The sequence below is a fragment of the Carassius carassius genome, chromosome 32 (genome assembly GCF_963082965.1).
Source record: "Carassius carassius chromosome 32, fCarCar2.1, whole genome shotgun sequence".
NCBI classification, from domain to species: domain Eukaryota; kingdom Metazoa; phylum Chordata; class Actinopteri; order Cypriniformes; family Cyprinidae; genus Carassius; species Carassius carassius.
Window position 1 is genome coordinate 15,537,617 of NC_081786.1, and position 27,337 is coordinate 15,564,953.

The following is a 27,337-nucleotide window of genomic DNA, read 5'->3' on the forward strand; positions in this document are numbered from 1 at the left end:
AAAAGTACCCCCCCCCCTCTCTCTCTATTTCTGTTTGATTTCTATTGATGTATTTGAATACCTCATGCTCACCAAGGTTGGAATTATAGGATTTAAAAATACAGTAAAAGCAGTAATATTTAACCTATTAATATTTTAAAAGTTTGTTTTTTCCCATGTCTCTACATCGTTAAGAGCATTCAAAATAATAATAAAAAAAAAACTCAATTTCTTAAAAAAAAAAGAAAAAAAGACATGAATCATCATGCATAGGCAAAAACAATTGATTTTTAAAATCACCAATACATTTTTAGGTTTCAAGGTTTTTAGTTTTTTTTTTAAGCAAACTTTGTATAAAGATGATTCTCAACTATGTTTTTAACAGAATGATTCAATATACATTTTTTTTCTTTCTGCAAAATGTGTGTAAAATGTCCATAAAAAGGTTTTCTCATTATTTACAATGTATCTATAAACCAAATCTAATTTGCATATTAATATGTTTTTGGGGCAACATGTAATGAAAAAAAAGTGTAATAATGGGAGTAATTATTGACAAGATTTTCATAATAATATATAATATTTCATAGAATATTGAAATATATATTTTTTCCGTTCATTTGTTATGTATCTCTTAAAATATGTTAATAAATATGCATTTAGTGTATGAAATCAACATCCTGTTTCATAACATAGTCATATTTTGATTTGAAACCCCATAACACTTTCCTGAGATGTTGATTTATGACACACAATTAAAAAATTAGACAGACTGAAATGTTAATTACAAAATATTATACTTCCATAAGAGTGTCACTAAATTAATTTCAGACATTTCTAAAGACCAAGGAGAGGGAGTGGTCATGGTGAAACATCCAGTCATTTGGTATCTCTGAAAAGCTCCCTGAATGTGCTCTGTACAAGACATCCAGACTTGAAACTGTTGCATCTACAGTCTTAGAAAAATTCACAAAACTATAATGTCTCAATGTCTATTCACATATTCTTATTCTGTGACAACTTTATGTGATAGATGTTTTAATGTTGTGTACATTTTGGGACTTTTTAATAAAAAAAAACAAAAAGGTTCTATCTAGACAGTCGAATGGAATGCAACAACTTTGAAGCTTAATATCTCAAAGCTATTCGGAAAGCAGATAGAAGCTTATAATTCCAAGGGGATGAAATATTACTACAAGTTATTTCTATTGTGATACATTTTTAAATGTAGATTATTTCTGTGATGGCAAAAATGTACTTTCCGCAGTCATTACTCGAGTCTTCAATGTGAAATTATCCTTCAGAAATGTTTTGAAAACAATTCTTATTAATGTTGAAAATGGCTTAATCAGTTTAATATTTATATGAAAACTGTAAAAAAAAAGAAGTTTCATGATTATTGGATGAACCGCATTTAATTGAAATCTTTGTAAAATTATAAATGTCTTTACTGTACTTTTGATCAATTTAATACATCCTTACTAAATCAAATTATACATTTTAATATTAATTTAGTCTCGATTCTCATAATGTTTAACCCACAGCAAGCAGTCTACAGAGCACAAAAAATTATAATTAAACAGATGAATGAATGAATTAATAAATAAATCCACAATGTGTTAAGACTGAAAACATGTTCTCACACAGTAAAACAGCCCGAGTCAAAACTGGAAGCATGTTTAATATTGCTCTACTATTATCCTGAAAGGCATAATTGGAGTTACACATCTGAACTGATCGTAGTTACAGAATCATAGGTCTCTCTTTTTGCATTGAACAATATATACAAGGTAAAATAAATACATTTACACAAATGGACATATTGTTTGGAGCACACTGTAATGATGCACATCACAAAAATATACAGTTAATAGTTTTACTGATGTGGAGCACATCTAAAAACTACAGACATGATTCTCACTACAGGTTGTTTCAGCAACTCCTGGGTTGAAATATATCATTATCATACTGATCATAGAAGCTTCTCAAATGCTATTTTATTCTTTCCCCTTCCTCCTTCTGGATCTCGTCCTTTCCCACACCGGTTTCTGCACGAGACTGCCAGGAAGCCTAGATGCGTTTGGCAGACGCATCGATGCATGAATAAATACAACCAACACCTAGAACCTCTTAAACATTTAAAAATAGCAGTTGTTTTATATATCTGATCATCCTTAATCCTATTATCCTAGAATTTGCAAAATAGTCCAATAGATACAGCATTTGATCACTAATCGAATCACATTGTACAACAAATGTACGTCGTACCATCATATTGCTTTAAATAAGAAAATATCTCTAAAAAAAAGGTTGTAGTGGGTACGGATAAATTATACACTTTGATTTCAATGCTGAATAGATGAGTGTTAAAAGACACAGTAAAATTGTCTTTAAATGGTTCGAGAGATCTGGGTACCGTTTTGTCCAAAATTACACAGTACATGTCAAAAAAGTTTTATTTTTTTTATATTATTATTTTACTTTTTTATTTTGTGCACTAAAAGCAACTTTTAAACAAAATGCATATCTGAAAGACTGAGTGTAGATCAGAACCACTCGCTCTCGTTTTTTCGTGAAATCTTACAAAACTGAACAGAATTGGAAAGCTTGTCTAGTTTCATATCGCTTCGTTTCCATCGTGATCACCTCAGAGTAAAGACAACACGAAAAAGAAAACAAAAGCACAGAGAGAAAGCAGCACCTCTTCTGCCAGGAGTTCATCACGTGAAAATTGAAAGTGCCAACATCTTCTTAACAGCAAGACCCCCAAACCCCCCCTCCCCCCAAACCCATGTTTTGACCATATGATGAGTTGCCATGAGCGATAAGATCTAGAGTCACGTTACACTAACCTTTCCAAAGCACAATCTATTAAAAATTTTGAATAGCTAATGATAGATACAGTGTATTTATAGAACAAGGCTGAGAAAAAGCAACTAAAAACCCTCATTCCCAGTTTGCCTTAAAAAATGATCTGTTTTTTTCGTCTTTTTTCGTCATTTTTATTAAGCACACAAAGTCAAAGTGATAGTTTTGAAAACCGATCTTACACCAAAACAAACCAAAATGTTTCTTCCCTTTGCAACCTTAAAGAGTCAAGATATATACCAATGGAGTTCAGCATGAAGGCTTTATGTACAGCATTTTGTTAAAAGAGAAGGAAAATCAGAAAAAGAGGGGAAAGAAAGAAAGAAAGAAAGAAAGAAAGAAAGAAAGAAAGAAAGGTACTATTGCAAAGCATTTGTCATCGTAACCTATGATATACAGTGTTAGTCTACAAGATAGGAGTTACACAGATGGTCTCTTGTACATATAATGCACCTCCTTTTAAATATTCACTTATATATCAGCATAGATTATATTGATCGTTGATCGGCTGATCTAGTGGTAACTAGGAAGAGTCTTTTTTCAAAAGGTTATTTGAGAACCCATCATCTTGCTCCTGAGGATTCATACATCCAGTATTGTCTCTAATTTTATCCCGTCTCTAAAAAAAAATGAAACAAAACTAGAAAAGAAAAACCAGAGGAAACAGCGAGACCTGCGATCACCACGAGTAGTACACTACATCTTTTGCGTGTAACAGAGGAAAGGGGGAAAAAACAGAGATGTTTCAGAAAAAACACAGCAGACATGAAACACCAAGAAGCTGAACTACATTTTTTTGTTCGTTTTTCTTTTTTTTTCTTCTTCTTCTTTGATCTGTTCCAATAAAATGTCTTAGGTTAGATTTATAATCTGTTCATTTACAATATACAATGCTTAAGAATATTCAGAAAATACCCCATACTAATACTGACATATTTCTGATGAAGGCTGTGGATCGCTTGCTTTGATACTTGAGCCTCTCTGCTAAAAATGACGTCATGTGTACGTTATCTCTGCCGCTATTCCGCGTAAAAATCAGGACCGTTGTGAAACTAAACCTGCGATGCTTCTCCGTCTTCCCTAAGTGCTATTTTGCTTAACAAAGTTCAAATACTGCTTTAGAATGTATGAAAGAATGTCAATAGAATTTCGAGGCTGAAGTTAATATATATATATATATATATATGCATATATAATTGTCTTGAGATAATGGTTATGGTCCTTCTGGCCATATCATGTATGCAATCTATCATTTTATGACAAGCACAGACAGAAAAGCGAAAGCTTCTGGAAATTCATTTTCCCAAGTAAGTGTGGCACTAAGAAAAAAACAAACAAATTTGCATACATTTACACCTCCACTTTTTAAACATCTATTGCTTAGAGAAGATAGCAGGTTTTCGTCTTCATTGCGTAACACGGTGGTCGGTAGAAAAACATAACGTTCAATTATTAACATTATATGAAGAAACATTGTGTTTGATGACCATACCATATATATATACATCCTTCAGTACAGTAAAAATACACTCGAATAAAACATAATAAAATAAAAGTCTATAAATAAATGAGTCTGTTCCTTGACTTCTGCGATTCCTCTTTGCTCGGTATTGAATGAGAATAAAGCTTCGGCTATTCCCTGAAAAGATCGAAATGAAATCGGTAAAAGAGGCTAAACGTGTTTGGAAGACTTGAAAGAAAACGACGAGGGAGTGACACACGCATGATCAATCCGCATGGCTACGTAATGGTGAGGAGCAGCTTCTTCAAAGATGTGAAAATCTCCGTTTGGCTATCGCGTTGTTAAACTGCTCCGAGGACCTCTAATGTAATACTGCACATAGTCACTACGTCTCGCTCTTTTGGTAAAGAGGGTCGATCCCTAGATTCCTTCAGCGACATGAGACAGTTCGGGGAAAGTTTCACTTGCTGGTGTCCACCGGGTGGACCTCCATCCTTTGGCAGGGCTGGTCTTTTTCGGCTCCAGAATTTCTCTTTTGAAAATCAATCGAATGTCTCAATAGCACAAAAAAACTCAGCATCAGATTTTCGAGAAGAACAAGTCGACGGCTGGTTTCAAGTCCCACTGCTGAATAATGAAAGCAGTCGTATTTTTCTCAATAATCACATTTTAAATCATTCTTATATTTACGTATCACTGTCAGTAATTAGAAGTACCAGTACGGTTATGTTTTAGTTATTATTTGTTAAAGTTTATTGACAAAGGTTTCACAAACAGCGGCAGAGAGTTAGTAAGTGTCTGCCCGGTGAAGAGGGCGCAGTCATTGACGTACCCCTTCCAGCTCTCTGTCGGTATAACGGGGGGCCGGGGACGGAGTTACACCTTGGCCTCCAGCAGCTCCAGAAACAGTTTGTGCATGGGCACTTTGCCGTCCTGTTTGATGCTGTAGAAGTGCTGCACTGCCTTGGTGGACGTTTGCCGGAGCAGCGGTAGGGTCATGAGCAGCTTGCCGGCCCGGCGCGGGTCCTCCGCGTGCTGGCCCGCCTCGTAGTCCTGCAGGGCCTCATGCAACACGTCCTGGAGCTTCTGCACGGCTTCCACGTCCTCTATATGCATGGAATCTGGAAAAAAATACAGAACAATAATGAGTGGCTTAAGAAATAAACACAAATTCGGTACAATAAAACATGTGTATTGACATGACCCAAGGGAAAATCAGTTATGTTTTACAACTACTAAAATGTTAGCAATATATAACGATAAAAGACGCAAAATTACACATCTTTGCTGTTACTTCTGATCAGTTCAATGCATTTAAAAATAATAAATAAACATTTTAAACTGCAATTTTATAGAAATGGATCAATATATAACACATTTAATACAATATATATATATATATATATATATATATATATATATATATATATATATATATATATATATATATATATATATATATATATATATATATATATATATATATTAATAAATAATTATGTACAAATAAAATAGTATAGGACTGCAACAAGACAAAATGACACACATATATTATAGGTACAGAAGTTGCATTTAAATCAGAGGGAGCCCCCTTCAGTTTAAAATGGCATGACACTCCCAGATGCTAGGTCTGTACAGGACTTTTTTTTTTAATCCATTTGAGCCTGACGGAAACCTGAGGATGAAGTCCTGGCAAAAGGAAAGGGATTAAAAGAATGTGACTCATCCTTTTTTGCCAGCCCTAAGCTCATTCTCCAGTGATTAAAAGCACACTTGAGTGTTAAACGCTAACGCTGTCCTCGCCACGTGTTTACAAGCCTCTCTATGGGACTGATGAATGGCACGAGCGACAGAAACAGTGTTTGGAGGAGAGCTGATATGGCACTCGTCTAAGCGAGAGAAACAGAGGCTCGAGTCAGGAAACAATACCTCAGCCTGACTGGCATTGTCTGCCAGAAATGTCAAACAGGCCGCATTTGCATTCGCAACTTGTTAGTACAGCATTCACGCCTGTTCACCGCGACAGACATGCCTCTGAGAGCGCAATTAGTTTCAGGCAGCTACTATCTTTGCTGTTTACTGCTCCAGTGGCTAATATAGTTGCACTTTTCTAGCTAATCCAAGCCTCTTGCAAGTGCTCTGATGGTTTTATCACATCGCAGTGGTAAAGAAAGTGCTTTTTCTGACTTGCTCTTTATAGACTGTCTCTACCAACAGCATCGACCCGGTTTTCTACTGTGGCGTGTCAATTCGATCCCGTTCCCTCCGGATAAAATGTCCAAATGCACGCTGGCTTTTGGCAAAGATGTCACAATCAATGCATTGCCTCGAATCAATTGATACATACATGTAAAATAATAATTGTATGGTCAAGTATTGATAAAAGCAAGACCCTGTGAGGTTCCTCTATTAGTAGAGAGCACCGTCTGTCCTTTGGGTTGGCTAGCGGGGCAAACGTCAGGCCACTTTAGGCTACGCTTCGATATCCTAACCCTTCGGTGTCTAGAGCCCATCTAGAATTCAGACAGCAAGGTCTCGTCCATCAGTCACATGGGCTTTGGCTATCTGAAAAGTGACCTGTGATCCGACAGAAATCCCTGGCAGGAAAGTGCTTACCTGCACCTTTCACCACAAGCTGCTCTATCAATCTCAGCATCGCTGCTGGAGGCGTTCAGGAAAACACACACTTTTTGCACGCTATTTGTGGCTTAAAAGTGTGTCGCAACATTTACTATCAAAAAGACTCTTCGCTAGACTTAAATTTGTTATGATTTTCTAGAACGACCCTGGAATTGTGTCAATAAATGGCTGAATTCAAACTGTGGAGAAGATTCGAGAGGTCACTTGACTGACTTTTCTTTTTCTTTTTTACGTCCTTTAAAAAGAAACGCGCACCATGATGAGATCAACTGCAATGTACAGCTTTCAAATAAATAGGATAAAAATGTCACTCTGACAACAATTGCTTAAGCAATACTGTGTCTATTGAAGGACTGTGAAATATATCGGCTCTGAGCAGAAATACCCAGCAGCTCGGGGCTTTAGAAAATGGTGGAGTGTATCATTTTTTCAGCAGCTGTCTGAAACACTCTGCTCTCCTCCAAAAAAAGAAGTGACAAAATGGCTCACCTTTGAAATCGGACATGATGCATGTCTCTCCTGAGAGAAGAGTGCGGAGAGAAGCCGCAGAGAGAAAGTCTTGATAAATACGGAGAATGACACCCGAGAAGGTGAGAAAAAGCCAGGACTAAAGATAAGTTTATGCATCAGGCTACACTGTATTTATTTATTTTTTTAATTATTTAAATATGCTTGACAAGAAAATGCCTACTTCAAAAATTCACATGTAAGTCAGTGTGTTTCTTGTCGATTCTTTGTAATTGTGTGATTCAGAGTACTGGAAGTCTCATTGCGTATACTTCAGTAAAAACGGCATAAATGTTAACTGAAAACGACATGGGTATGAATAAATCCACCACTCATTGATCACTTTTACCTACTTTTGGCATGCTGATGTGGATGTCAACAAACCGAGATGAACCACTAATCGTCGAATCAATTAAAAAAGAATTTCTCAAAAGAGTCACGCACTCATTCGCTCTCTCAGGGGTGCACTTTGGGCAGAACGGCCCCCGGTGGCTGCGGGCCGGGGCCAAACTAGCGAGCCGTCATCCGCAAGCGAGCAAGAGCAATCTGCTTTTTCATTTTTCAGCATGGCCAGGCCCAGCCGGAGATTGATCGTCACATATGGCCCCAGAAAACAAACTGTCAATACCTTGAGCGCTGGAGAATTTGAACAAATAGCCGCCCTCCCATTCAAGCTGCTCATTGCGTCCCATTTAACAGATTTTATTGACAGTTTCCTTCTTGTAATTAAAAGGAAAACTACTGGCCAGCAACCAAGATAAAGTTCAAAGATGGGGTCAACACAAAGGGAGCCAGAGGGCCATGGTGCGACTGTCGATGGCGGACAACATCAGAGCCTGTTATTGACATGCAGGTGCATAGTGATGGGCTCCTTACTTAAGAGGCATCTGAGCAGAGACTTATGCTAATTCGGACAGGGGCCGCAGGCGTGCTTTTGAAGGATTTCAAAAGGGGTGGGGAGGGGTGGGAACATTGTTTAGTGTTTTGTTGTGTGTGCGCATGAATAGAGGAAGATAAAACATGCGTGATATTGAGATATCACTCCAACTGTAACTGAATAACTCTACCACTACATCTGTTGTTAAGATTCCCATAGGAGGAGATGAAATCAAAAGCAGGAGTTTAACTCTTTCCATGCTCATACATTATCAACAGCCCATTATATTAGGAGGGGTGATGAATAAACAAACACTGCTTTAATTGAGCTGATGACAGTCAATTCAAGAGGCTTCAAGTGCACTTGCTGTGAAGAAGAATTTCCCTAAAGGGACAATGAAAGTCTAAAATATAGTATTTAGTAAATCCATAAGGTAGTTTGTGATTTGCCTTAATTTGTGATTTTTTTCATTGTAAATTTGTTAAAAATGTGTTTTTAATGTTTTGTTGCCTTAACAACCCATAAGTTTCATAATTTGAATACATCTAATCAAATGTGACGTCTGTTCTGACTGGAATCTATAGCGTCTGTTCATTTTACCTGAGTTAGCCAGGGCTATAGCTTTCAGAGTGACGAACTCCTCCTTCTCCAGCTTCATGCTCTTGTACTTCTTCACCAGCTGAAGAATAGCGTTATTCAGGTCTAGCAGGCCAGCCAGCTTGGATTGGTCCTCATCCATGATGTAGTCTTCAGCGTAGACCAACTTGTCCTCAAAAGACAGCGAGCGGTAGACTACACGCAGGATCAGAATCTCCATCCATGCGCTCTGCAGAAGACTCATCTGGTCTGCCAGCGAGAGTGTGGAAAACCCTGAGAAAAAGTCAGAGAAAGAGCTCTATTCAACTCAACAACCAATGTTCAGCCTCAAATCAACATTCAACGGTGGTATATGATATAAAAGCTCAGTTGATTGTCAGAAGTTTCTGGTTGTGTTAGTGGGAAGAATTGACATTCTGGAGGTGTAATGCAGATGAAAACTCCAGTGGGAGCGAACTGAGGCACCTAGCACGAGCCTTGGCTCTCATCTCCTGCTGCGCTGCAGGCCAGGGGGCATCCTGAGGGAGGGTACTCCTTATCTTCCCCAACATGCAGCATGGATCAATTCTTCCCATCACACCAACTGAAAGACTAATTGCTTGCCTCAAACTCCTTCTCCTTCCTCCTCCCCCCACTCTGCACACACACATATTCCCCTCATTTTCCTGTCTTTTTTTGCTGAAAGTTAAGGAAATTGTAAAGTTCATGTTCATGAATGCCTTTCGAAACTGACTAACACGTGACTTTTGTCTGTCTGTAACAAAAGGAAGTCAACCCTCACGCTCAGTTTGGGGTGTGGGAAATATACTTAATATTGAGGTACCAGGATATACTTGGTACTTCAAGATGTTTCCTAATACTATAAGACTATATAAGTATAAAAGATTAATAAATGCAATGATTTTTTCCCCCTTGATTAATGCACACAATGTTTAGGGATCTTAAATTGAGGGTTAAAGCAATAATTTCTATGTACTGGCTTTGGACTGGGACAGATGACTACTACTGAAATAATAGTAACATCATCAATAAATAAATAAATAAGATAGATGATAATAATACTACTACTACTACTACGACTAATAATAATAATAATAATAATAATTATTATTATTATTATTATTATCAATCTCATTTAATTATTTTAAGAGTGAATCATTTTGGGGTATTGTCATAAGAATAATAAAACTGATTCCATAAATAATTTATTTATTTATATGTTTATTATTATTATTATTATTAAAATAACTCCTAAATAAACAAATGAACAAATAAAACAAAAGGCAGTTCAAATAAAGGCAAAAATTGCAAGCAACCAAAAGCTGATCTAACATAGCCTGCAAAGAGAAAACAATAACACAAAATCTAAATAAACTGCATAAGTGCTTGGGAGCCGTCCATCAGCTCTGAAGGTGAGGGACAGGCACAACAGCACCTGTTGGTGTTGGACCTTTTCGTCTCATCTCACTCGCTCTGCTGTTCCAAGAACAGATGAAGCGTCTCTCTTTGCGACAGCAAGGGGGCTAATCTGGGTGGCGGGGGAACATGAGGAAAGAGATGCTCACCAACATCTGTTGTGGAGAGATGCCTTCAGAGGAAGCAAGCAATTTCACTCATTTTTTATTTTCTTTTTAGAAATCTCTTTCTGTGAGTTAATCACTAATGGCAAGGAGCTCATTAGGTATAGGTTTCGGGCTATTGTTTATACCAACCGCTAATTTATTATCCCAAACTGTTAACATCTCTGATCTCATTAGAGGCAGACTAAGAGCTGGTGAGCAGTTGGTGCCTCTCCTGTCCTGCTGGTGCTAAAGTGCTCAATGCCAGTTGGCAGGGCCATCTTCTACTACTTAATAAAATCATCAAAAGGGATTAAGCCAAGAATTTCTTAAGGGGGTCCAATGTAAGTCCCCTGCATTCTTATAAAGACAGTGGCCTCAATGAAAGGTGGCATGGACTAAAAATAAGATCACACTCTGACTGGCCTACTGAGAGGTATGTGTAATCCTTTAATATTGCTGAGAATTTGGAAAAAATCCACTGACATAATTTAAAATATATATGTGAATCAGATTTTAGATGGTAAAACTCATTATAAATAAAAATAAGAAATCATATGCATACTTTCATCTATAAATAATGTGGTATTGAGTGTCTGATTGAATATCAAAAATCTTTTTCATGTTTAAATACACAGTAATATAAGCACAAGTTAGCCATTGGTAGATTCACTTTACGAAAAACAATAAATGCTGTGACGCTTTTGCTCTGATTCATCAACACAGACTCAACCAATGGTGTAAGTTTGGAGTCTGTTTGTCCAACCAATGGAGACAATATAATAATATAATAATTGTTGCACTTCCGGTTAGTAACACTAGTGGCACAGAAACATTTAAAAGATTATCATCATCATCAGTAGAGTTTATCATGAAAAGAAACAAATCACACTGAATAATGGATGACTGAAGACATGTATCAAGACAGATCGAGAGACACACAGAGAGAGACAGAGGGACAAAGAGAATGAGAGCACGAGGGACAAACAGAGAGACAAAATAAAGGCAGGGGGCGGGTGGGGAGGGGGTTCTGGAGCAGAGCGGCAGATGGACGGAGCCCATCGCCTAGAGCTCCCCCTGTGCCACTCCCAGCCCTCCCTCTCAGCCACTGCTGTTAGTAAATAATTAGATTTACACATTCCCCAATCTCCACACATCTCTCCGCAGAATAATTAAAAGCCGGATGATTAGTTTATTGAGTGGAAGGAAGAACTTTTTTTCCCTCTTTATTGAGGTCCATCAATGATTTTATCAGGGGCTCGTGCTTTTACGGTTGTCATGCCAGTGCAGGCATCCAATTTTTCTTATCTCCCTGATTAATACAAATGCTGTTTCAGGACGCATTAATTAACAGATACAAATCTACGTTCTCATGGCCGGATCGATAGAGAGAAGAAAAGAGCCATCAATGTGAATTTACTGCTGATGACGGAAAAGGTTCTGTATTGACATTTAAAGATGCATTTTTCCCCTTCTTTTCATCTGTTATTTCATTTCACAAAAGAGCTTGGTGGAGACAGTTCACCTTTGGATGCTTTGCTGCATGAGAAAAAAATCCAAAGAGCCGAATTAAAGTGTGTCACTGTCATTTCAGCTGTGGCAAATGTCTACAACCCTTTTCCCAAAGGACTTCCTGTAACAAGAGGAAGTTTATTGACTCAGTACAGACATGACACTAAACAAGGCACAACAAACTAATGTATATATATATATATATATATATATATATATATATATATATATATATATATATATATATATATATATATATTAGTTTGTTGTGCCTTGTTTAGTGTCATGTCTGTACTGTTTTAAATACAACTGTGAATGTGATTTCTTCAATATTTATAATAAATAATCCTTTTTAAACAGCTTGCTTTTTTATGTAAATGCTTAATCTTATTTTATTTACTTGTTTGTTTATTTCTCAATCAAATGCATTTATTTATTTACAAGCCATGTAACTCTGGATAAGAGGCTCTTTTATTTGACAGACACAAAGCAGACTGCCCCATCCTGATGACACACGAGCATTATCTGATCCAGCATTCAATCTCCAGTAACGTCCTCTCAATTTAACTCTCTTAGCCCGGAAACCAGCTTCAGAGCTCAGACTCCCTCTCTCTCTCCAGCAGCACTGAAGGGGTTTTGCCACTGGCACAATCTCTCTTCTTCTCTTTATCGCTCTCTTTTCTCTCAGTAAACTGATGTACTTTGTGCTAGACGGGGGAGGAAAGGCTAAGTATGTGGATCTGTGAAGGTTACACCAGAAGAAGGTATCTGATGGCTGAGGCCTTGTGAAACCTGCAGTGGCTTTTCAGAAGACATAAGCATTGGAGCAGTGCATAGCACAGGCTGACAGAAAGAGGCTGCGGTGCAGCCATGCGAAGTTAACCCCTGCCGGGCAGGACTGCTCACCACCAGGCCTCACAGCAACCACCGGCCGTCCGTCTGCCAAATCTATTCTGACTGCACGTTTACATACTGAGAGAGCCCACCGAGACAAACACACACACACACATATGCGGTCGTTCCTCCTCCTCGTCTTCCTCAAGGCAGACTTCACCTCAGCATCGCTGCATAGCCGTCATATAAACACAGGAGTGCTCAGCTCCTCTGTCTCACTCTAAGCAACACCCCTGCTTATTTTCTCATGGTTGCAGGGTAAATGAACACGCTTGAGCAATGAGAATCAGCGCTATTCTGCGTGCCGACCATGCTGGATGTTTATTTGATGCATCCTTGCTCCCTCCTGAGCTCCTGTGTGAGTATACACTCTATTTGCTTTCACACTTTGTCAAGACGATGATGACACAGTGACTAATCTACTTGCAAAAATAGTGCTGTGGAGAGCGAAGGTGAGACTTAGTAATATTAGAAGTCCAAGTTGTCATATCGCCTTAATGGAACTACATTTGATAATAAAACAACAACAAACTACAACAGATTTCAACGTATTAACATCTCACAGAATCAAGAAAAACAGCACGGTTGTGAGAGCGATATTGCTTTTATACTGTTCAGTTCAGTAAACTAAAATGTATATTGATTAACTTCCATTTTAAACTTAGAATATGAGCATTTACATTGTGTCGCTCTGGTCGGAAATGGAATCAAACTGTGTCTCAGAATAAAACATAGTATTGACTGGCATTTCTATCAGTGTTTTTGAATCATATTATTTTGTTGATAAAGACTTATTTAATTCCTGATATATTAACTATGAAACTGCTTAATTTCTTCTTTATGATTTGCCTTTTATAATATATTGGCCCGTTTTCAACAATGTTTTGATGTAAATGTATATTTCCATATTCAATTTAGTAATAATGTAGTTTTCATCCCTAGTTGTTTCATCTCTGTACTACGATATGTTGTACCAATAAACAGAGAAAAATAATTATTACATACATGCATAAATACATAAAGCAAACATATTTAGTATATTTGATTCACTAAAACGGACCCTTTGTAGCATTAATATCTAAATTAGCCATAAAAATGATATGTTTTTGGAATAAGTTCAGCTGATTGGTGATTACTGTAAGCTTACAGATAAGCCTGTGGTGAGGCTAATTATGCCAAAGGCCATGGTGAGACAGGAACAACCACCATGCCAGTCTCTGTCTGTCCATTTACTGCCCCATTGAGGCGCTGAGACGCTTCCCCCTTACCAGCTAAACCGTTCTTCTGCAAAACTCCTCCACCCAAACAAATATTAGCCTACAGAAGTATTGCACAAATCAAAAACAACATGAAAAGGCAAACAAGAGTGTTTTGTGTGTGTGTAAACAGTCGGGTCTTTAGTCTCCCTTCCCCCCTCAGAGAGGGGGGACACAGGGGAAGTGATGACAGGAGCCGCATACACACAAACTGCCGCAGCGCTCCTCTTTGCTTTTATCACCGGCCGCCTTTCATCTCCACAAAACAACACCATTCAGAGAGAGAAAGAGAGAGAAATCACACTTTTTAGGAGGGAAAACACATTAACACCGCCATAGCTGTCCACATCCATTTAGCGGCTAAGCAAATATTCACCTGTCAGTGTGAGGCACGCTGCCGTACAGCGTTTACCGTGATCACATGCGCACCGCTACGGTGTTAAACAGCTGCTGGCTTCTGCTCTACCATTCAATAGAGTTAAACAGAATTGAGTGATTTTCCCTCAGGCTATTCTTTGGGGGGAAAAAAATGAATGGTATTTTTTTTTTTGCCATTTATTATTTTGTTTCCGTACTGTGAGGAATTTAAGAAACTGAAAGCTATCAGCTGAAGGCTAATGGTGAAGAAAAGTGCAGCAAAGGTTATCAACTTTGCCATTAGACTATTAAAACCTACAAATCCTAACTAAATATAACCATGGTTTTATTTTAGTGAAAGTGTAGTAAATTACACTTTTTTCATAAAAAAATGTCTTAATACAAATCAACGGTTTTATTGTATGTAATATATTGCTACATATTACTCCCAAAGCTATATTTTAAAAAATCTTTCACTAAAATGTTTCAACTAGCCTGGCTTTCCTTTTCACTCTTATTTTTAAGCCCTTTTTGTTATATAATGTCACTTTTTACATTCCAATCAATTACCAAAACAAATCCTTCCTACATTTTTTTTCTTGTTAAATCTTCTGTTTCACTGTTGAACTCGTGTTAATTAAACTGCATTTTAAAAAGTGCAATACCACACAACTAAACAAAAATAGAATTTTATTTAAGTTGTCACATCTTCCTGCATACAATTTGGACATATCTGAATTGTTTGCTGTTGTTTTGCAGGATTTGCTTCACCCAACACAGAGGAGAGGCTGCATCGTCACGTTAGCACGACTTCTTGATTCTAATGCACTTAATTAGCAATCGGCAGACTCTTAATTGCATACATTAAGGCCGATTGGTGGAGGAGATTAATTCTAAATATACCCAGACAGCTGGTTAAGATAGCATGGATTACTGTTCAGACTATACTTTTCCACTTAATTGCGTATTGAAACGAGGCAGCAACAGGCACATGTGCCCTGGTGGCGGCCACGCAGAAGGGCGGCAGTTCCCCGGACTGTAATAAAGCGTCCATGGCTCCACAGATGGAGTGACATTAAGCACAGCGCCGAAAAGCCATTTCCAACAATGAAATATCAATATTTACATTTTAATTACACCTTTTTCTTATTTCTCCCCAGAGTCTCTTAAGGTTGGCGAATGTGGAGGTGCCTCTTAATGGTTTCGGGTGGAGATTGGTATTAATCTCGGGTCTGACGTGGATTAGGAGATTTTATTATTTTGAGAAAAGTTATGTTGAACTAATGAGATTATTAATGTGGTTAAAAGACTAAATAAACGTGTCTCCTTTTTCCTCTTTCTCATACACTGTAAAAAAAAACTATTGTGATTTTAATAGTAAAAGACTGTAAAAATGCTACAGTAAAAACCTTATAATTGTTTAACAGTAAGTTTCCATACTATACACGATGAATAAATTTAATTACATTTAATGTAATTTTATAGTAAAATACTGTTATTTTGTTTTTTGGTAGTGAAAAAGAAAAAAGTCATTGTATAATTTACAGTGAAATACCGTAAATTGACACTCCCAGAATTCCCTGCATGGCACTTCATTGAAATAACTATGTTTCTTCTCAGTCTTTTCTTATCAGTTGTGTACATTTGGGTTTTATCTTATATCTAATGTTGTTAAATTAATGTTTATTGCATTATTTCAGTATCATGTGTGTCACCATGATGGGGTTTAGTATTTGTGTGAATGACACTGTGCACTTTCTATATATATATATCAGTATATCTCCTCTCAGCTTATGGAAGAGCTGTTTGTGATGAGCTTTGATCCATCATGTGACTTTCTCATCCTGTTTTTGGTGGTTATCATTATTACGATGGTTCAAAACAGATATTAGAACTTCAGTATGCTGGTTTATTAACATTACATCAGTTAATGAAATACGGTATTTTATTGTGAATTTAAGTTAAATCTGTAAAACCTAAAATGTTGCTACCATGTTCCAGATTTTTTTTACTCATCCTGTAGTTCTTGTTTTTTATGCTGATGTTTGCAGAAACCACAGCAGGTTTGTCCTATTGCTATTAGAAGGTATTATTGTAGTTTGCACAGAGTTCTCCCCCTCACTCCTATGCCAGTCGGACGCCTTTGATGTGCACCTCCCCCCACGGGGGTCAGAGCGGCTCCCGCTGGCAGGGACCAACAAACGCAACCGTCATCATTCCATTAGGCCCAAAAGGATGTGTTAGGAAAGGCCATGAGATGCACGAGGCGAGGGCTTAAGTCTGAGCCTCAGACGCCCCCTTAGTTTGCCATAGCATATAGTCAGGAGCGTGAGAGAGAGTGTGTGTGTGAGTGTGTGTCTATGTGCGCACATGGGAGGGGTGCGGGGCAAATACTTATACGGATTCATTTGTTTTCCCATGCTGATCGATAAAACCCCTTACGAGGCTGTATTGACAAATCCTATCTCATCTGGATGTCGTGGAAAAAATAACACTAGAAAAAAATCTTTGATGATGCATTCTTCTCTAAAACATGGAATAACTGCGATTGCCGCAGCATATTATTTATATGCTTATCATTGGAGATTAAATTTTGGGTAAAAAATGTCCAGATCTTTCCGATAGAGGCCTGACTGCATGGATTAATTTCATATTGGAGGATTAGCGTCTCTCTCAAACATGATCCGGCCAGACAAACAGAAGCAGAGGAATGCCCTGCTTTTCCACAAACAGTCAATGATACACACAGACAGACAGGGAGTCTCGCGCTTAAAGCGCACCTTAATGCTTCCGAGACAAGACATTACCCCATTCCACGGCAATGAGCACCTTTTAATTTCTGCAAAAGCCACGGCTGAAAATCTTAATTAATTGTTCCATACTGCTTCAGGGTCATTATGCAATGTAATAAAGGCCGTGTAATTATGAAATTTTACAGCCATTACTGAGGCTGATAGCTCGTATTTCATCATCAGGCGGGCCGATGGCTTTCCAGGCACACGGCTCCAAGTGATGGACTGCACACAGATCTATCAGGCCCAAACAATAAGCTGGCCAGGCTGGCGTAATAGCTACCCACAGATGAAGCAACAGATAAAGATAAACTATAAATCCGTAGCACAAACCCAAATTCTGTTTAGCAGCCGGCGTGAGTGAGCGTTGAAGCCACGGTTTGATTATGCAATTGGAAATAAGGCAGTGATGCGTGTGAAGGAAGTAGCCGGGTGCTGGGAATCCGTAAATGTGCATTTGATTGGTGAGGGAGTGAGGTAGGATGGCGGTGTGTGCATTTTTTATTTTTATTTTACCCCATTGATTCTCATTGTGAATAAATTAATTCATATGGGTTTGGAACTGCAAGATTATGAACAAATGCAAGAATTTCTGTGTAAATTGTCCCTTTAACACACATGCACACACATGCACACACACACAAATTAAAATAGAGCGAAGGACGTGAGAGAACCTGCACTTTAAAGGATAGCTATTTTAGAACAGAGAGAATAATATATAGAGTAATGCATGAAAGCATCGATCATGATAAACACAAGGGCTTATTTGAGAAGGACATTTTATGTGCAAAATATGCAGGGAGGAAAGAATGAGGCGAAAAAGAATATGCTGATGCCAGTTTGCAAGACACAATGGCTCTTTGGCTTTGGAAGTACAGAAGAGGTTCTGTGGAGGGAAACTCTCTATACCTGAGGGACTGCAACAAAAGCAGCAGGGAAGGAAATTCAGAGAAGGGGAGAAAAAGGAAGGGAGAACATTTTGGACACACTGAAGGTAGCAGCAGACATTTAAATGTGAATTTTCATTCAAATATGAAATATGGTGATGAGGAGGACACTCAGATGTTGAGACATCCAAGAGAGTACTGTATTTGAAGCAGTACTGCTTTTTAATCTCTTAGAATATGGACTAGCTAAAAACTCATTCAGGATCAACACATGAGTCAATGACAAATAAGTGATCACAATAAAGAATAGGGAAAAGCTTATATAAATGATTAAAAACACATACAATTTCAAATAAATAATAAAACAATAAAATGTTGTATCATATATATTATCTTTTTATTATTAATTTTCTTATAATGTTTTATTCTTTTTAATAATGTTGAACTTCATACTAAAATTTCATATCATATTAAAAAGATGTCTACATTAAAAGAGTTAGGCTCAAATGATTGTGTTTATGTTCATACATTTGGACAAATAACTACAAAAGTAATTCAATTAGTGTCATGTTATTGACCCACTTGTACACTTGAGTTTCCTTCAGGTTTTCAGTAAATCTGCATTATGTGAAGCTCTGCTGATCTGTTCTGCTTTGCACTGTGTGAAGAAGACACTTTCTCTGTTTCAAACATACCCAATCACTTTATTCATAAGCAACACACTGGGCACGACCATATACTGGCCACGTTGCCTTGCCACCACATTAATAATAATTTACATCATGATTAGGCTGGTGTACAGGACCGAGGCAATATGTTGCACATCTTCAAAAGCCTCAGTTTAACTCCCAGCCTCGTTCCGATGTGTAGATTTGAGGTTATAATTCCTCAGAGCCAACCGACAGCTCAAATCCAATCCCATTTTCCTGCCTGCTTACTCTCTGATAGAGATGAGGCCCCCCTGAACTGATCGTTTCGGGTGGGTTTTCAGGGGAGTGCTGTTTCGAGCCTGTCTGAACTTTGCATGAACCTCTAGACTAAAAAACTAAATACAAAAAAAAATCATAATATGATGACAGGCCTGTTCTACCTACCAGCATATATGCTACTGGAGATGGGAGGATTGAAATAGAGTTTGATTTGTATAATTACGTCCATCTATCTTTATATTCCACTAGCATATCACAAATTGAAAATACTAAAAATTGACTGTTCATTCTGATGGTTAATGATTGGCGTAGACACAGCGATGATTTATTGGTTACTTACTGATGTGACACATTTGCATCTTATTAGATGGAGATTACTAGGAGGCCCTTTCAGATTGCAGGACGCAGCCCTTCACAAACCGCCTGATGGATTGATTTGATTTGCAAATGTAATCAAACTAATAAGAGGGAAAAATGAGCAATAATGCCTTGTTTTTTCAACGGGCAATCACACAGGGCCGCCCCCCGCTGGCTGTGGGGCAGACACAGGGCCTGATGGGTTGGTAAGAATGCAGTGCTGGTGAGAGGCCAGAAGGTTACTGTCACACCTATTCAGCTCTCTTACAGCCTTTATAAAGCAAATGTGTCCATTATAAAGACTGACACACAAGAGCACAGATAAACAAGGGCATAATGCAGAGCTTTGCATTTGTTTTCACATGACAAAGCATGATGCAAATCTGGCTTCTGTCAGGTGCATTTCCAACAGGCTGAGACAGGCGTGTTTACATGTGAGGTGTGGTGGAGGCTGGGTATTGTGTGTGACGGATGATTGCTCTATGATTCTATGATGCACAGTCAATTCGCAAAAAGGAGGAAATCAATGCTTAAATATGCTGAGCAATAATCACATGAATACATCCATCATGTGTTCCTAACATAATCAATTCCTGAATTTAAAATATATAATATCAAAATTATTAAAAAAAACTGGTTTAACTTGAAACCATGACAGAAATATTACTTAATGTAATGATACTACTACTACTAAAATTACTTTTATAACATTATTTTTAAAGGAATATTTACTTGAATAATTATTTAACAGATTTATTTAGTAGAAAAATGTAAATACACAACACAGTATTTATGGAAAAAAGAAAGAAAAATTATAATAAATGTTTTTTTTTTCTCAAATCAGTTAACTATAGATGCTTTTGATTATTAATATTTATTGAAACCATTAAAATGGAACCCAGAAAAATAGCAATGTTTTAAAGTTTTTCATTTTTGCTAAACTTTAAAACAGAAGAATTTGGGAAATAATTAAATAAATACAATTAAATGTGGGACTAAATAAAACAGATTTTAGAGGGCCCTATGTTGTATTTACCAAGATCTTTTCACAATCAAACACTGTCCTCAGACTAATGAGATTTTGGTTAATAAATATCCTCAGACATAGGTTAAGATGACAAAAACACACACCAAAAAGCTGGAGTGAGAGACCAGTGTACAGAAAAAGAAACACAATCCACATACTGACATGCACAAAAAGAACAAATCCGTGTGTAATGGGGTAAAAGTAGAGTCAGGCATCATTCAGACACCCGAGTCAATAATGTCAGAATGTAAAACAGACTGTAGGCAGCACATCAGTATGAAGTTATTACTTTTCTGTGGTTAATTTCAAAGTAGACTGTGAGCTGACACGGCCTTCCCCTTAACAGTACACCACAAACAAAACCTTGAGAAGAAAACGGCTCATTTCCACCAACTACCATCCTGTTTTGTCTATAATACCCAACTTACAGATTTATATCACTTGAAAATAATAATAAGAGACGCAGTTGAAGAGAGGTTATGTGATCATGACCTTTGAACTACGCTAAAACAGCAATATAAAACGCACAATCTCTCTGACACACATTTCTCCAAGCTTTGCTCTGTCTGTACAGCCCTTTTCTCTGAGTGTCAGACTTAATTTAGTGTGTCTCACTTTGCTGAATGTATCAGGAGTGAAACCCCTGCTAAAAGTGAAAATTTGATTTGCTAAAAGGAGCTTAGGGCATCTATTAATCAATATTTGCAGTGTGTCAGTCTGAGGGCGGTGACAGACAAGGCCTCATTTAGAGATTGGATGTAGTGGGGATATCGGGTGGGGGTTGGGGTGTCACAAATGGGTTTTCTCCTCTCATCCAGTGCAGGGAAGAGGAGGAGGGTCCCAAAAATCACATCTGGGAAAGCACTGGCAGGCACGCACATCAGCGAGGATGAATAAGCGGGCTTACTCCAGTTTGCAGATAATTATGTTTACATATGATTAGCTCTTCCTTCAGTGGGTTCACGAGCTTAATGAGACTAAACTAGCAAGCATGTTCAGTCAAAATGAGACTGGAATGAGAAAGAGGGACGGACTAAACTGAGAAAAAAAGGCAGAAATTGACACGACTGTGCATTTTAGTGAAACATCAAGTGACTTTTGAATATATAGTGCTACAGCAGAAGTTGTGAGCTAGCAGTATGAATTGAATGTGGTGATATAGATCATGACCACATACTGTGGAATGATGTCAAATCAGAGTGTCTTTCTATTATTTTACTGGTTGCACTCAAAAAAAAAAAAAGACAAAAGAAGAGAGAGCATGACTAGTGTAGTGTGATACATGAACAAATGACTCAGTTCTTTTAATGATTCAAACACACATACACACACACACACAAACTTGGATTTAAGCTATTAGATAAAAACAGATTTCTGTTTGTTTTAAATAATAAAAAAATAAAACGTTATCTTTGACTTTGTGGTATCTGACTGGCTCTCATAAAGTAAAATTTGTGTGCCAAAAAACAAGTTGATGTAATGTAATTTTTAAAATGCACCTTTAAACATTTGTGAAACTTAAATCACTATACTTATAGGTTCTGCATATAACAATATGTAGTTAATACAAATTTACATTTAAAAAAAAAAAAAAAATTATATTTTAATAATATATAAAAGCATTAAACCCTGAATTTAAAGATTTATAATATTAATATACAAATATAAATTCTATTTGAAAAATGTTTAAAAAGCATTAAACCATGAAATTAAATATTTAAAATATTAACAATACACAATAAATGTATACAATATACTATATAGAGTATACAATATATATTTCTCTATTTGGTACCATTTTATTGTTATTATCATTCATACTTATTTTAAAATAATTTAATAATTTATTGCTTTATTATTATCATTATTATCATTATTATTATTATTATTATACACATTATAATATATATATATATATATATATATATATATATATATATATATATATATATATATATATATATATATATATATATATATATATTATTATATATTATACACATGGTCATATATACACATAGGCCTAAGGAAACATATAAAACATAATAGGCCTACATAAAAAAGGAAACACTGGTGTGAAATGTGCATTATTCCAGCACTGTATTACAAAGCCAAGAGTGACCGTAAGACCTTTATCTCCATTGTGTTTTCCCATCCTGAAGATTAGGGGCTGGGAAAGGGCTCATGGAGAAAGCAAACCTATGCTTTAGATAAATCCCTCGCTCAGCTCCTGATTAAGACATCTCACCAGCTGCCCGACGCCTGAGACAGGGCGCGAGTTAAATAAAAAAGCATAAAAACTACAAAACACACATGTTGCATTGACGATGCAGCCTACAGGCAGTTGTGCACGCTTTGCCAGGGTAACTTTAATTGCTATTGTTCGTTTCCAGAAAAAGGCCACTAAGCCTGTACACACAGGTCAGCCAATAATGATGCCACCTCAATCACGTCTGCAGATTGCACTGAGTAAGCGCATCCTGCTTTCTTTTTTCCTAACAAGGTTTCTGGGCGAATATGCTAATCCCACTGTGTGTCTGTCCGACGAGCACGTAATCGTCTTATTATGCCCCGAGAAACCTCGCTGCGATATTTGAGTAGGAGTCGGGCTTCCACGACTCTCTCCTTCTCTTGAACCTATTACGAATGCACTGGCCCTGACAATTGAAGGAGCGAGTGAGAGGCCTGGTAGAGGGAGAGAGGGACAGGAAGGTGTGAGAGCGAGAGCGGGAAAAAAAGATGGAGCTGGGGGGAGGCAGAGGAATGAAGTGGAGTGTGGCAGTACCTCAGTATCTACATAAAAGAGATTAGAGTCGACAAGGTTCCATTTTACTGCTCAATCATATTGTGTTAGCACGCGCTTATCCGCGTGCCAGTGAAAATTGAAAGGGAAATAAAGAAAGAGAGAAAGTCCCTGAGATAGGACCAAGAATGGGAGAAGCCCGAGCAATTTCAGCCTGCATAAAGGGCCTGTAATAGTGATGGTCCTGTCATGTTAAAAAGCCAGTGCCGGTCCATGTGCTGGCCATTCTTGAAGCCCGCTCGTCAAGTCAAGTGCGACCGGCCACCATTGTGCACCACTTTGTTGCGATAAGGCATGTCACAACCGTATGACAGCACGTTTTCATTTATTTTTATAGCTCCTAGCTGGCGTGAGGTAACTAATTCTATTTACAGATTTTTTTTTTTAGACTTTACTGTTTTTTGCTCCCACTCTTTTCCACTACAAACATTTCTCTTTCAAATGCAAGAATAAAACTATTGCCCTAATACAGCAAGATTTTTTTTTATTGCTCCTCTAAATTCTATATATTTTTTTTTTTAGATTTTTACTTTTATTTAATTTGATCTATTTTTTCTTTCCATCTTTTTTCTTTTCCACTCTTACTGCACAGCTTAAATCCTAAAATGAATAATTGCGTCAATACAGCACTTTATTTTTTATTTTGACTAATTCTATTTCCTTTTTTTTTTCTCTGATGATTCTTCAGATTTTTTCTTTGCTGCTTCAAAGATTCTCTTTCCTCACACCCACACAGCTTAAATGTTAAAATAATTACAGCCTTAATACAGGACATTTTGTGGTTTTTCAGTCTTTCACTAATTCTATTTCCAGGTTTTTTTTTTTTTTTTGATTTTGCTTTTCTCGTCTTTCTCTCTAACAAAAATTGTCTTTCCTCTCCCCTGCACAGCTTTTAGTAAGCTTTCCTCAATACAGGATATTGTGTGTGTTTTTATGCTTTCTCTAATTTTATTAACACAGCTTTTTTTTGCCTTTATTTAAAAAAAGTCTTTCATTTCTGTCTTTTTCCACTACAAACATTCAATATAATGTCATATTTCCAATACAAATGCTAAAAAAGAATTACAGCCTCAATACACCTTTAATTCTAATTTACATTTTTTTTTTTTCTTCAGATCTTTTTTCAGCTATTGCGTTTATTTACAGAGCTATTTTGTTCCTGCCTACAAACATTAAATGTAATTTAATATTTCAAAATTACAAGCTAAATACATCACATTTTCACTTGTTTTTAGTCCTCCTGGCTGGCATGAAGGGACTCCAATTCTATTTACAGATAAAAGTACAGTTTTTTTTATTCTACTACAGACGTTTGCTCTTTCCTCTCCTCCCCTGCAGCTTAAATGCTCAAATAAAATTACAGCCGGAATACTTTAATCCCACAAATGAGATTCCTCACCCTAATCCACATTATGCCATTTTTTCTTCTCTACCCTCGTATTGAGTTAATATCACTTTCCAGATCCTTGCATCTCCCATAATGCCAGGCTTACAGGAATGGGCGACTCCAGGGTTTTGTTCAGGCACCCTTTCTCACAGTGTGTTTGTAAACCATATCAAATGTTTTCACGGCCTATACGAGCATGTAAATGATCAGAGGAGGGAGAAGGTGCGAAGCCTCTGCGCATTAAAAAAGCAATCAGAAAGGAGCAGCCGTGTCTGCGCCGCCGGCGGAGGGAGCTACCGCCGAGGCGTCTTTAACTCCATTCCGCAAAACACAGACTGCTTCATTATCCGCCAGCTCTCTGCAGCGGCAGCTCCAGTAATACTGAGTGATGTTTAAATTAGTTTACAATTTGCCTGCTCCTCGCCTAGGACAGATCGTAAGCGAAGGCGCTCAGAAATGTCAGTGGCGCTCCTAACCACTGTAACAAATTGTTGCCCATACGCTGCACACCTAATGACTTCAAATTAGCTTCTGTGCGAGAGGCTGACAGTTTGTTACGTCTGTTAGCAACATAGCCGCCGTATCATGAGCCATAAATTGGTTTGGACTCTCGGGGAGAATGGAGGCCTTCATCAATTTGATTAAAAAAAATTACTGTACCATAGAAACCGCAGAGACAAACCGGTTGAGAAAGAGAGAAATGCGCACATGGAGCTGTGGCGGAGTGGTTAGGGGAGGTTAACAGGAGGCCATTTACAGAGCCCTTTGTCATTGTGTGTCTTTCTGATTGTGTGAGGTTAAGGGGAAAAAATATCACTTTCAGGGGCAAAAAATGTCTGGAGTTAGAAGAGAACTTTATACTGAATCTCACACTTTTCTTTGGAAATTTTCATCGGGATACAGTGGCAATTGGAGCGCGAGGTGCAGGAGGAGATGAGAGCCGCAGGAATACCTGCTCCGGAGATGAGGGGGCTCCTTCCTCTTCAAACAGACACAGAATTGCCTGCTGAGGTCTAATCATACAATCATCTCTCTTCTGCTGAACAATCATTCATAGAATGTGAACTCTGACGCCAATCGAGAGACTCCTCAGTTTGCTTTCTGAGCAGACATGAACTAACATATGAACACTGTACAGAATTACAAAGCTATGAATGTGCAAATGTATACAAGAAGAGAAGCAGAAGTTTGTATACAGCCTGAGACATAAAAGATACTTCTTAGCTTTGAAAAATAAATGACTGGAAAATAATTCTGTTACTGTGCTATGAAACACTGAAGGCCTAAAATTATTACTATTTTTTTTTTCTAGTAATGCTGGCCAATAATAAGTGAATTGTGAAACTGAATTAATATTTTTCACCACAACTTGGATATTACTTTTTTTTTATTATTATAAACGTGTCAAGACAAATGGATTATTTCAACACTGATAACTTAGCATAAACTTTTTTTTAATAAAACTTTTTAGTTCTGAATAATGGCCAGTATATTCCACCATACTATACTAACTATAGTATATTATAAAATACCATAAATATAGTACATAAAATATATACTTCCCTTCAAGAGTTTGAGATTGAACTTTTTTATGTTTTTAAAAATAAGTAGTTTATGATTACCAATGGTGCATTTATTTAAGTAAAAACAGTAATATTTTAAAATATATATTTTTCTACAGTAACCCATCATTTATTTTAATATGGTTTACAATGTAATTCATACTTGTGATGTAAATTATCAAAAGCCACTTTTCCAGTTTTTAATGTTACAAGATTGTTCGTAAATCTTTTCAAATACGCTGATTTATTATTATCAGTGCTGAAAACAGCCTCCTAATATTATCGTGGAAATCTTTATGGATCACATTTTTCAGGAATTCTTAATAAATAGAATGTTAAGAATAACAGTATTTGTTTGAAATTGCTTTTTTTTTGTAACATTATAAATGGTTTACCATCAAATTTGATCTATTCAGTGCATCTTTACTGTAGTATTGATTTCTTAAAAAATATATATATTATACATTTAAAAAACGTATTGATCCAAACTATTAAAGAATAATATAATATAAGCATCATACAATGCTACACTACAGTATGCAGTCTGCTATACTATACTATGTACACAAATGTGCCACATTCCAGAAGCTCCAGCGGTGTGGCTTCCTGCACACAGGGAAAATCCCATTAAATCCACAGGGCAAGTCTGGGTCAATCTGGCATGGAGCAGCAGAAATAACCTCTTAATCCTGCATCTCGTGCCTGGCAGGAAATTGGCACTCTGATGAGCTTTAAGCCCATTTTATGGCTTGTGTGGCACTATTGCTCGGGGCCAGTATTAGCACAGTCATATCTACAGCACAAGGCCAACTACTACACAATTTCCTGTGCAGCAAATAAAGGTGTCAACATGTTTTGGTTAAAAGAGTGGTTTCTTCTCTTTAGTGAAAGTGGATGAATGAATCTCATAAAAGAACCTGCACATGTTCACATGTTGTGAAACTACTACTATGTCTCCTCCGTTAAGTAATCACTCTTACTATTGTCTGATTTGAGAGCTTTCTTTCTCTTTACCTCATTTTGCTCTCCCTCCATAGTCAGTCACCTATGGGAAGCTCTTTTCAAACACTGAGGGCTGAAGTGGG

At 37.2% G+C, this 27,337-nt stretch overlaps 1 protein-coding gene across 8 annotated transcripts in view; it reads right to left on the reverse strand.

Annotated features, from left to right (window-relative positions):
- Window positions 1–3,633: 3,633 nt before the first annotated feature.
- The window catches only part of esrrga (estrogen-related receptor gamma a), a 166,705-nt gene continuing 143,001 nt past the window's right edge, over window positions 3,634–27,337 (reverse strand). For all 8 annotated transcript variants that reach the window (XM_059520501.1, XM_059520500.1, XM_059520498.1 and 5 more), the window contains 2 exons: window positions 8,934–9,203; window positions 3,634–5,430 (listed from right to left, as the gene is read on the reverse strand). In XM_059520501.1, coding sequence (XP_059376484.1) covers window positions 5,186–5,430; window positions 8,934–9,203 — 515 coding nt within the window. In that variant the 3' untranslated portion in view covers window positions 3,634–5,185. The remainder of the gene's footprint in view (window positions 5,431–8,933; window positions 9,204–27,337) is intronic.